Source organism: Argiope bruennichi, chromosome 6, assembly GCF_947563725.1.
Source record: "Argiope bruennichi chromosome 6, qqArgBrue1.1, whole genome shotgun sequence".
Taxonomy (NCBI): Eukaryota; Metazoa; Arthropoda; class Arachnida; order Araneae; family Araneidae; genus Argiope; species Argiope bruennichi.
In genome coordinates, this window is record NC_079156.1 from 134,292,780 (window position 1) to 134,305,106 (window position 12,327).

The 12,327-nt window shown below is 29.9% G+C and overlaps 1 protein-coding gene across 1 annotated transcript; it reads right to left on the minus strand.

Annotated features, from left to right (window-relative positions):
- Positions 1-8,129: 8,129 nt before the first annotated feature.
- Positions 8,130-12,137, minus strand: LOC129972157 (zinc finger protein OZF-like). Its single transcript, XM_056086176.1, has 2 exons — positions 12,002-12,137; positions 8,130-9,984 (listed from the first exon to the last, which is right to left on the minus strand). Exon 2 carries the CDS (start codon positions 9,440-9,442, stop codon positions 8,168-8,170), a length of 1,275 nt encoding a protein of 424 aa, XP_055942151.1. The 5' UTR covers positions 9,443-9,984; positions 12,002-12,137; the 3' UTR covers positions 8,130-8,167.
- Between the last annotated feature and the right edge of the window lie 190 nt (positions 12,138-12,327).

Here is a 12,327-nt window from a genome sequence, read left to right on the forward strand (position 1 = left end):
CAAGAGCGATGGTATTCGATCAATTAGGGAAATACCCTACAAGCAACAAATTCCATAAGGAATTTCAAGGAGCAATAAATAAGCCGAAAAACTTTCTTCTTAATTCGAATAAACTAAGTAATGTAAAGCCATGTATTTTATGTAAATTTGAACATCCTTTACAAAGATGCTCTGAATTTTTAAAATTGAGTGTTTCTAAAAGAATTGAGCTTTTAGAAAAATATAACATTTGTAAGAACTGTTTGAAATTGCATAAGCCACCCTGCAAATCCACATTCCTCTGCCGAAGCTGTCAAAAATCAGGCCATAATTCTTTGATACATCTGGATCCTAAACTCTTAAGTACGCGCCTTGCAGAGGTAACGCCCCCAGACGCGGGGGAGCAACTTTATGTAAACAATGAACCGTCTGGCTCGTCGAGGTTGCCACAAAAACTAACCCCTGATGCTGAGTCAGCGCTTACAAGTAACTCGAAACTATCTTCAAACATTCTATGCACCGCGCAGTTATTTATTGAAGACGCATTTGGTCAAAAAATAAAAATAAAAGCCCTGTTGGACTCGGTAAACATAATAACTGCAGATTTGGCCAATTCTTTAGATTTGAAGCGGGAAAAGGTTAATGCATCCATCTCTGGTATTAACGGAGGAGAATTCTTCGTTAAAAATAAAATAACCACTACCATTTTCAGTGAAGACAATGATTTTTTAAGAACTCTATCATTTTTAATTATGCCTAAAATAACGCATTTAACTCTTTCTAATGAAATTGATATCTCAAAGGTTAACTTCCCAAGTGAGATAAAGCTTGCGGATGAGACTTTTCATATTCCTAGTAAAATTAATGTATTACTCGGATGCGAGTTGTTCTTTGATTTATTGAAGGCAGAAAAATTTAGATCATATGATAATTCACTCTTGTTACAAAATAGTGAGTTCGGATATTTAGTAACTGGAACAATCAACGGCAGAAATTCTCATTTCTTTTCTGGATTAATTTTTAAAAATGATAATCTGGAGAATTCTGTTAAAAATTTCTTTAACTTAGAATCTCTTCCTGGTGATAATACAGATCAGTCGAATCAAAAACATATGAACAAACTTACTGTGAGGAACATTTTCTTTCCACTCATAAGAGGGATAGTACCGGAAGGTATGTTGTTAAATTACCAATAGTTGAAGAAAAACGTTCTACACTAGGCGATTCAAGAGAAATGGCGGAAAGATGTTTAAATTTACTTTGGAAAAGATTAGATAAAAATAAAACAATGGCAATACAATACAAGGCTTTTATGGATGAATATTTCCAGTTGAATCATATGGAACGAATTTTAGATTCTCCTGAAATTGCCAATAGTGAATATTATATTCCTCATCATGCTGTGTTTCGCCCAGAAAGCACATCAACACCTTTGCGTGTCCTTTTTGATGCATCTGCAAATTCTAGCAGTGGAGTTTCACTTAATTCCATTTTATTGAACGGCGGAACAATTCAACAGGAGCTATTTTGCATCATCTTGAGATTCCGAACATATAAATTTTCATTTAGTGCAGATATAAAGAAAATGTATCGCCAAATTTTGGTCGCAGAAGCAGATAGAGACCTGCAAAAAATTATGTGGAAACCTAATAGATTTGCTCCTGTGGAAACATACAGACTACGGACTGTGACATATGGAACAAAATGTGCTCCCTTTTTAGCCACCAGAACACTCAAGGCATTAGCTGAGAAAGAAAAAAGTGAATTTCCTAAAGCATCTGCAACACTTCTTACTGATGCTTATGTTGACGACATTTTAACTGGTTCAAATAACTTACCAGAAACCAAGGCTTTACAACAGCAGTTAATAGAACTTTTAAGTAAAGGAGGCATGCAACTTCACAAATGGGTTTGAAACCATCCTGGATTATTAGGGAATAATCAAAACTTAAATTTTGAATTTCCAGACTTAACAGTTAAAACGCTTGGAATGCTGTGGCGTCCCACATCAGACATTTTCATGTTTGAAGTGACTGTCAGTTTGAACAACAATTACTCAAAGCGGGAAGTCCTTTCAGTCATAGCAAGACTGTTTGATCCTTTGGGTCTTATCAGCCCAATTATAACCAGCGCCAAGATATTCTTCAGAGACTTTGACAACAAAAGCTAAATTGGAATGACACAATTCCACAAAACGATTTGAATGACTGGTTAAAATTCTTAAAAGACATACCGGCAGTGAACCAGTTAAAAATTCAAAGATGTGTTATAATCAAGAATCCCACCACCATAGACCTACATTGCTTCTGCGATGCCTCAAATAAGGCCTACGGTGCAGTCATCTATGTGTGCTCAAAAAATAAATCCGGTGAAGTAAAAACAAATCTTTTGTGCAGCAAATCGCGAGTGTGTCCAATCAAGGAATCAACAATACCTCGTCTGGAGCTGTCAGCAGCACTACTTTTGGCACGACTTGCATCAAAAGTGATTTCTATCTTACCAGTGACATTAAATCACGTCTATATGTGGTCAGATTCCACAATCACCTTAGCCTGAATAAAAACTCCCCCAGAAAAATTGAAACCATTTGTTTCCAATCGTGTTAGAAAAATTAACAGTTTGTGTCCAAATTATGACTGGAGACATATTAAATCTATAGACAATACAGCAGACTTAATCTCCAGGGGAACGTCTGCAACAAATTTGATAAACAGTCAAATTTGGTTCAATGGACCCCAGTTTCTACAGTCTGAAATTCCCCATAAAATGGATGCTGTAAATTGTAATACAAATAATGATTTTCTGAAAGAAGTTAAAACTCATTGTGAATTGATTTTACTAACTAATATTTCTAATGATTTCATTTGTGATATTTTAAATTTAAGTAACAACTATACTAAAATTTGCCGAATTTTAAGTAATCTTTTCAGATTTATTAATAATTTGAAGTGTTCTGCTGAACGTAAAAAGGGTAAGATAACAATAAAGGAAATTCAAGCAGCATCCAACTTCATGGTAAGCAAGGTGCAATCTTCTGAATTTTCAGAGGAAATTAAAGATTTGACCAAGGGTATCCATATTAAACAAAGTAAGATTAAAAATTTAGCACCATTTCTAGATGAGGGTAATATTCTTCGTGTAGGTGGTCGTTTGCAAAAATCTACATTAACTCAAAATGAAAAGCATTCTACGCTTCTTCCTGCTCATCATAGACTTACAAAAATAATTATGGAATCTTTTCACAAACGGTATTTACATGTAGGTCCCCAAACCTTACTCCATCTTGTCAGACAGGAATTTTGGCCAGTTGGAGGAAGATATTTGGCCAGAAAAATAGTTAATGAATGCATTGTTTGCTTCAAAAATAAACCAGTAAGTTATAATCAATTATTAGGAAATCTGCCAGCGGAAAGAGTAACTCCTAGCCCACCATTTTTAAATTGTGGTATCGATTTTTGTGGACCATTCTTAATTAAATATAAAGGCCAACGAAAAGGTATTTTTCAAAGATTTATATTGCAGTCGTCATTTGTTTCTCAACTAAAGCCATACATTTGGAATTAGTTACCGATCTAACGTCTAATGCTTTAATTGCAACTTTAAAACGCTTCTTTGCCCGACGCGGTAAATGTGCATATATATTTTCGGATAACGCAAGAAATTTTGTTGGAACAAATTCAGAATTAAAAAGATTGAAAAAATTAATGAGTAATCCTGATGATACTTTAAATAATTATCTAACTACAGAAAGTATTGATTGGAAATTTATTCCCCCAAGGTCTCCTAATCAGGTGTCAAATCTTTTAAATTTCATTTAAAGAGAGCAGTAGGTTCTATAAAACTCACATTTGAAGAATTTTTAACATTAACTTCAGAAATCGAAGGTATTCTAAATAGTAGACCTATTGTACCTTTATCTACGGATCCTAATGATTACACAGCTTTGACTCCGGGAAATATCTTAATTGGCCGTCCTATAACTTCAATTACTGAACCACAATTAATTGAAAAATCAGATAATTATTTGTCAAAATGGCAAAAATTAACTAAATTAGTACAACAAGTTTGGAAAAATTGGAAACGTGATTATTTGAATAATTTACATCTTAGAAACAAATGGCAGTTTGCTAAGAATTAATGTAAATCTTAATGATATGGTTGTAATCAAAGATCCAGATTTGCTTCCATATAAATGGAGACTGGGTAGAATTCAAGAATTAATAAAAAGTTCAGATGGTTTAATCAGAGTTGTTGTAATAAGAGTTTTGAATGGTGTTATTAAAAGAGGCATTAGTCAAATATGTTTACTTCCAAAAAATTAATTGGATTTATATGTGTATATGATTGTAAATAATATATAGAGGCTTTAACTCATTTGTATAAATGCGTATATATAAGAATTATTTCAGTATTATTTTGTGTAAATTTATATATAAGAATTATTTCAGTATTTTTTATTTGTTTTTACATTTATTCATTTTTTTTATAATAATTCTGTCGAATTTATTGTGATGTGTGAAATTCATATAGTGTCTGAATATTGAAATTGTGCAATTTCAAGGCGGGAGTATGTTACGTAAGCATGTTGCCCCGCCTCTCACTTGTAACGCCCTCTAGCAGTATATGTGAAAAACCGTCAGTCTTTGTAACATCATCGACGTAGCAGCACGCCAAAAGGCAAAGCTCAAACCAACTCCCGAAAGCGGAGAAACAATAAAAATCTTAAAAAGTACAAAAAAGGTCCGTCATCATTATTGAACCTCTCCAATATCAACGTCCCATTTTAAAGCACCACTAGGGAAATTTTGGGATGGACGTCGTACTTTTCAACCCCGGTCAGATGGCGAGGACGATCGCTGAGCTGGCAAACCTTCTCCAAACTTCCAGACCACGCCAGAGGGAGGTCGTTTCGCCCCGACGGATTTAATGTGCACCAGACTCGCTTGCAAGACGGTTCTTCGGTGGAATCGAGTCTCGAACCTGAAAATTCTCCGGTTCCAAAGAAGAAAGCTTACCACCAGTCCTAACGGCCCCTGGTCTGTTTTTCATACAAGGAATAGAAGATTTAATGCAAAGGCGGCCCAACTCCTAATCTGAAACAGAAGTCTGTCCCAAAACAGACTATTTGTATAGAAAATTCACGGCATGGCTGGGACGGGTTAGTAGTGAATGGGTTAAAGCTTACAAATCTTCTAAATAAATATGAGTTTGAAGGAAGATTACAAAATTTGCCCGAAATTAAAATATTTTCAAAGAAAATAAATAAATAAATGTGCTCCATGAAAATTATTTACTTGAGCAAACTTGAATTTTGTAATTATCAGAATTCTGCTTTTAGTAGCAGTTAATATCAAGACACTGAATGTATTATTACATCAAATATACCTAATAAGTCAACCAAAGTAAAAAATTAGCCAGCCAAGAGTAAATGTGTTCAACTACCAAAAACGAAAATTAAGTTGCTTTTTTTAAAAGACTGATTAATAACTATAAATCAATACATAGTTATTTTTAATTTCTACAGATCTAGATAAAAAGTAAGTCACAATTAAATAACTTTCATTAAAACTCTAGAAACAGAAAAAGGATTTATATGCAATGATATCAGCATGACTCAAATCTAGAAAGTATTAAGTATCTAAGGCTAAACAACTTTTTAGGCTGTTAAAATTGTTACTCCTAAAATTGTTAATCTATAATCTATCTAAGGGTAAATATTTAATCACTTAAACTTGATGGTATCATCTTAAAAACTTCATATATATATATATATATATATATATATATATATATATATAGTCAACTTGTCAAACAGCCAGACTAAGAATTTTTTTTGTCTTAAACCTTTAATATTAATTTATTAGCAACTACTCAACTTAAGGTGGCGACTGTTTAAACATCTTAAAGGTTGAATACAAGAATTCAAAAATCTTTCTAAATGAAATGAATTATACGAGTTTTGTTTTTTGTATTTACAAAACATATAAACGCAGTCACAGCTTTGGGCACAGTGGCTAGTGCACAATAAAACACATTCAAATGATAAAGACAATTTGTAAGAAAGTTAGAAAAAAGAAAAAGAAACAAAACCAATTACTAAAAAGCCTATCTTTTTATATAGATAACAGATTTATATCAACATAAGATTCATATAGACAAAAAATTTACATTGAAATAAATCTTTCACATTTTACATACGATAATATACAGAGAATTCAAAAGTTACCAGTGAACTTCTAATAAATATCACATAAAAATAAGTGAAAAATATCAACATTTTAAAATCCAAATTATTTCATATATTAATAATCAATTAAATTGATGATCACTTTTTGAATTCAACAAAAGTCATTCTCGGTGTATAATTGTAATGAGCACATGGTTATGATAAAAAGGAACTTTAAAGTTTCTTCTACAGTATTCATGTCTTTTGGATTTCTTATTAACAAGAAAGCCATCATATAATTATAATTTCACTCACAAAAATTCAAATTTGTATATTATGGAAAAGACTGCAATTCCCTAAACATTATCAGCATGACTATATAATAACTCTCATATTTTAAACATTTATAATAATTTGGAAAATTTTATATTTGTATTAATTAATTTGAAATTTGATATTTCCACATATATTTTTTATGTCAATTTGTATTGCAATTTAAAATATTACATTGTTTTTCGATCTTTTTCAGTCTTTCCTGATCTTGATGTCAAATATTTGAAGATATTCTTATAAGGTAATATATATTTTTCTTATATATACATAGCTAATTTAACTTTTAACTAAATCAGTCAATCTAACTGATAGTTCAAACTACTATAGTAATTATAAACATTTCAATTTTTTTTCTTGCCAAATAAAAGAAATAAAGATCTGTTTTCTTTCTTCAAATGTAAACAAAACCTATTATATATCAAATAGAATAATTTATTTATTCATACAAATTTGGTAATCAAAACTTCCACAAACTTCATTTTATATTAAAATGTTAGACTAAAGACATCAGATAAGAAAACTATTCAACAGACAGACAGCAATTAAATCAAAAAACTTTTTTATGATATTCTGTAAAAAAATGTTAATATTTGTTGGCTTCAATGTATGCAAATAATGCCATTTTTAATATGAATAAATATACTTTGTTTGAAGTTAATATAATTAACTCATGACTATTCATTTAATCATTCCATAAAAGACAATAACAAATCTTGCCATAAAAATTACTTAACACTATAAAAAAAAAGGTAATATGCATCTAGTATCATATTATATTAAATGAAATGAAATAAAATAATGGTAATGAAATAAGGCAGGCGATTATATTGTAGAATGATGAAAGCTGATATATATCTCAAGTAACTCGCATTTCAAAAGAAAAAAAAAAAAAAAGGAACTTGCTTATTTAGAAATAATTCTATCTTAAATATCATAGTTTTTATATAAAGGATTTTTATTTTTAAATCTGGAAGCTACATTTACTGCAAGCAGGGTGTAACATCAAGCACCTCTTTAGCATGTGCTAAAGAGGTGTAAATGTCTGGAAAAATGTGTCAGGAAAAATATGTTTCATCAAATATCATAGGTGTATGGTTTCTCCATTTTGTATGGTATGGGTCAGAGTATGTGTCTTAAAAATTTGTGGGGGAGAAAATATTATACTAAAAATATCACATTCCTGCATTTGGTTTCTCATTCGCATGTATCAATAAATATTCTATTTAATGGGGTTAGTGAGAAAATGCTTTACTGCAAAAGCCACTTATAAAAGCTTTTTCTTTCAAAAGTATTTGTAAATAATACAAAAACAAGATTTTTCAGAAAAAGCTTTATAATGTATTTAGCATGCAAATGAATTGTGTCTTTAAATTCTGCACCAGGAAAATGTTTTGATTCAAATAACACAAGTATATTGTATCACTTTTGTATGAATAAGTAATTGAGATTTAATTTCTGATTTTAAGAATATGTTAAATAAAAATATCATATGTAAATGCTTTGTCAAATATATACAGTTTCAAATATATATTTAAACTTCAACAAAAATAAAACATTTACTACAAATAAAAAAAAAATTACTCCAAAATTTAACATACAAACGATTTTTTCTCAACATATCACCAAGGCTTATGGAAAAAAAAAAAAAAAAAAAAAAAATCTTCTTAATACATGTCCCATGTAAGTAATTTATATTTCATTCATGTCTGTAAAAATATCTAAATTGTGTTGCAGAAAAGACGTTACATCACAAACATCAGCAATATCAGGTTTCTCTTTTGTATGAGTCATTAAATGTGTTTTCAAACTCCTATTCACAGAGAATGCTTTATTGCAAATCTTACAAACAAAAGGTTTATCATTCGCATGTGTCCGTAAATGCGCTGTTAGATACGCATGCAGAGAAAATGTTTTATTACAAATGTCACACGCATATGGTTTGTCATTTGTGTGCGCCCGCAAATGCTTTTTTAAATGAGAGGGCCGATAAAATGCTTTATTGCAAATTTCACAAGTAAATGGTTTTTCTTTTGTATGGGCACGTAAATGTGCCATTAAATGTGTCAGTCGAGGATATTTTTTACAGCAAATGACACATGCAAATGGTTTTTCTTTTGAATGCATCCGTAAATGATTCTGCAAGCATGAATTTTCAGAAAACTTTTTATTACAAATGTCGCATGCAAACGGTTTCATATGTATCTGTAAATGCGTTTTTAAAACATTTGGCTGAGTGAAAGCTTTATTGCATACTTTACATACAAACGGTCTCTCTTTCGTATGCGACCGTAAATGTGTTTTTAAATTAGTTTGCTGAGAAAACGTTTTATTACAAATTTCGCATCCATATGGTTTCTCTCCTGTATGTGTCCTTAAATGTCTCTTTAAAGTTTGCTGGTGAGTAAAAGCTTTACAGCACACATCACATACAAATGGCTTCTCTTTTGTATGGGAACGTAAATGTGCCTTCACATCCGCTGGCCGAGAAAACGTTTTATTACAAATTTCACATGCAAACGATTTTTCTTTTCCATGTGTTCTTAAATGCATTTTTAAAGTGTGCTGATGAGTAAAAGCCTTACTGCATATATCACACACATGCAATTTCTCTTTTGAGTGATTCGATAAATGTATTTGTAAACTTCGATTTTTAAAAAATGTTTTATTACATATATGACATGAAAGCAATTTCTCTTTCGTATGTTGCAGTGGGAAATGTCTCTTTAAATGATCTTTTAAATATGGTTGCAGAGAAAATCTTTTATTACAGATGTCACATGCATACGATTTCTCAGTCGTATGTATCCGTATATGTTTTCTTAAATTCGGCTGGTGAGAAAATGCTTTATTACAAATGTCACAAATATAAGGTTTCTCATTTGCATGATGGAGTAAATTTTCCTTTAAATTTTTTTGCTGTGGAAAGGCTTGATTAGAAAATTCAGAGACATGTGACTCCTCCATTATGTAAGTAATAATCAAGTCCTTCCTTAAAACAGCTGGTTTTGATAGCACTCTGGTTCATAATTCATATACATGCCCCATTATCTTTCAGCTTCAGTTTGCAAATGAAATTTTATAGGTACATAGCAACTAATTTTTCAGCACAATGTTTTACACGATTGAGGTTTTACATTATAAGAATCAAAAGATGGGTGTCTAAATTTATTTCCTGGGAATATGATCTATAAAGGAATTATAAGCATAAAATTTTTCTCTTGAGTAGATGAAGGAAAATATTCACATACATATACAAATAAACAACAAATAAATACATTAAAAAAATATGTATATACACATCTGTAGAAGTGATTCCTTTTATTTCACTGGATTGAATTTCATCCAAGATCTGTTACAGCCTGGATTTGTGGATATTGAAACAGCACACCTTTTCAAAGTTCTCCCTTACATCAGAAAGGCTAAATGACTAGTAGATGTTTACAATACCAGGGCATACTTCAAAATAATGTCATACATCAAGGGTCTTCACAACGTAGTTTCAAAATCTAAATAACATTAAATAATTAATACAATTTCACAACTCGAATACTAAAATCATTAAATGCTTCTAAATAATAATAAAAAAATTATAGTGTCTAGTAACAGCAAGATTTATCTTGAGTTTCAGGATGGTTAGAGTAGATGTTTAGTTTAGTTAATTATCTATCAATCACTTTGATTGGTTATTACAATGAATGTCACTTATAGTGAGTGTTTGAGATCTAAACCAATATGGTCATTAAATCTGAATAATCAGTACTACCAAAATGTCTTAAAAATAATACAATTCAGTAGGAATACAACAAAGCCAGAAAAAAATAATAATAAATCAGTTATCAGATTAATAATTCATATTAATTTTTAAAAATCAATATATTGAACAGAACTTAAACAAAATTCATTAATTCTTGAAGAAAAGTTATTCAGACTAACACACATTTTTTAAGTTATCAAGTATTCATCAGATAAACTATTCATATGAATAAAGTTCACCGAAAGATACAGTATACTAGTGGATTGACCTCAATGCAATCGGTCTTCTTATGAAGGAATGTTCTGTCTGTCATACATTTGTCTTTTTCAACTTTAAGAAATTCCTACTTCAGTGCATACTACCCTGTCCCCAACTTTCCTATATCATTTTCATTTATGTGCTAAAATGCCAATATTCCAGACTATAAATATAGTATCATTCTGATGTTTAGACAATTAATTAAGGGAACAAGTGGGTAATTTGTAAAATACCTACAGCCTTCTCATGATTTAGTTTTAAAACTTCATATTCCTTCAGAATTTCAAATTTTACTTTCAAACTCAACATGTGACCTTCATTTAACTGATCACAGCTGTTAACGTACAAAAAAAAAAAAAAAAAAAAAAAAAAAAAACAGAAGACAGCTTATAATAGAATGAAAGAATATTTTCAATAGCAATAATAAGTTAGAAAACATTGTTTTAAATCTTTTTTTTATTATTATTTTGACATTCAATTCTAATGCAAGTGCTTTATATTTTCCCATCTGATCATTGTAAATACTGATCACTAGAACCAGGAAATTCTGTATGTATTTACATATAAATGATCCATTTTATGCTACTTTAACCAGTACCAACCGACTGACAAATCCATGATTCCTATAAGTTATTACTACTGTATCAATAAAAAGCAATAAATCATATGAACCGTAACATATATCTGTGAACAAAACAGAATTTAAACATTCATTCAGCTTGAGCATCTAATCTCAAAAGTATTCCTAAACGTTTAGCGCATAAATAAAAATAATAAAATAAAATAGACATAATTCACTTATTTAATTAACCATTACAAAATTCATCATCATGCAATATTCAAATTAATAGCAAAATTTTAATTTCCTAGTCATAGTAAATTTTAATATTATTTAATAGGTACTAAATCTTGGATCTTTCCATTTGCATCATTAGAAATGAATAGCAAAAAGTAGATTTAAAATTAATTTGAACAGTCTAATTTAATAAACAGAAATTATTCTTATTATTCATTAATAAATTATATAAATGATAGTAGGATACAAAGAAAAAAGCTGTTTTCACATTAAAATTTTGGAATAATGAAATTAACTCAGTTTCCTTAGACTGGCATGAAAACATAGTAGGGCCACTAATTTTAAATTTCTCAAGTAGTGACATGCTAAATTTAGAAATTCGATATAACATGGGTAAGATGTAACATTGGCGGTCATCCTCATGTTATATTGATGAACGTGTTATGAATTTGGGATGGTGCATTATCTAATCTTTTATTTAAAATATTGACTGAAGAAATTAGTCATAGCAAATCTAAAAAAAAAAAAAAGCATTGTATCTTTTTAAAAAAAGGAGAATAAATTAAATTTCCTTTTATTTGATTTCACTTTACAAATGAAACCATACTTAAATTATTCATCTACAAAGCAATGTTAGCAATTCTATGATATGTAGCAAAAAAAGACCCTTTTAAAATCTGAAATACATATGAATTAATCAAAGCTTACTTCTTACCATTTTGTTTCTTTCTTTTAAAAGGGTACAAAGTGACACTTTTACTTTACGTTTAGTAAGTAAACATTTCTGACATGTTGCCTTCGCGCCAATTTCTTGCACTATCAAACAAAACAAGACTTGAATGTAAACAGAATCATTTTTTGTTTGTTTGATTGACACAGGTTTGGAGATATTTCAGTTACAGAAGCTGATATTCCCAAGAGTTGATAATATAATTAAAGAATAATTAAATATATTTGAATGAACTAATTGGTATGATAGAAATAATTTAGTATGATAAAAATAAAAATTATTTTTAATTACAGTAAAAAATTAATTTAATA

Coding starts and splice junctions, on each gene's coding strand:
- LOC129972157 (XM_056086176.1), bottom strand. CDS start 9,442: ATGGAGGAGTCACATGTCTCTGAATTTTCTAATCAAGCCTTTCCACAG.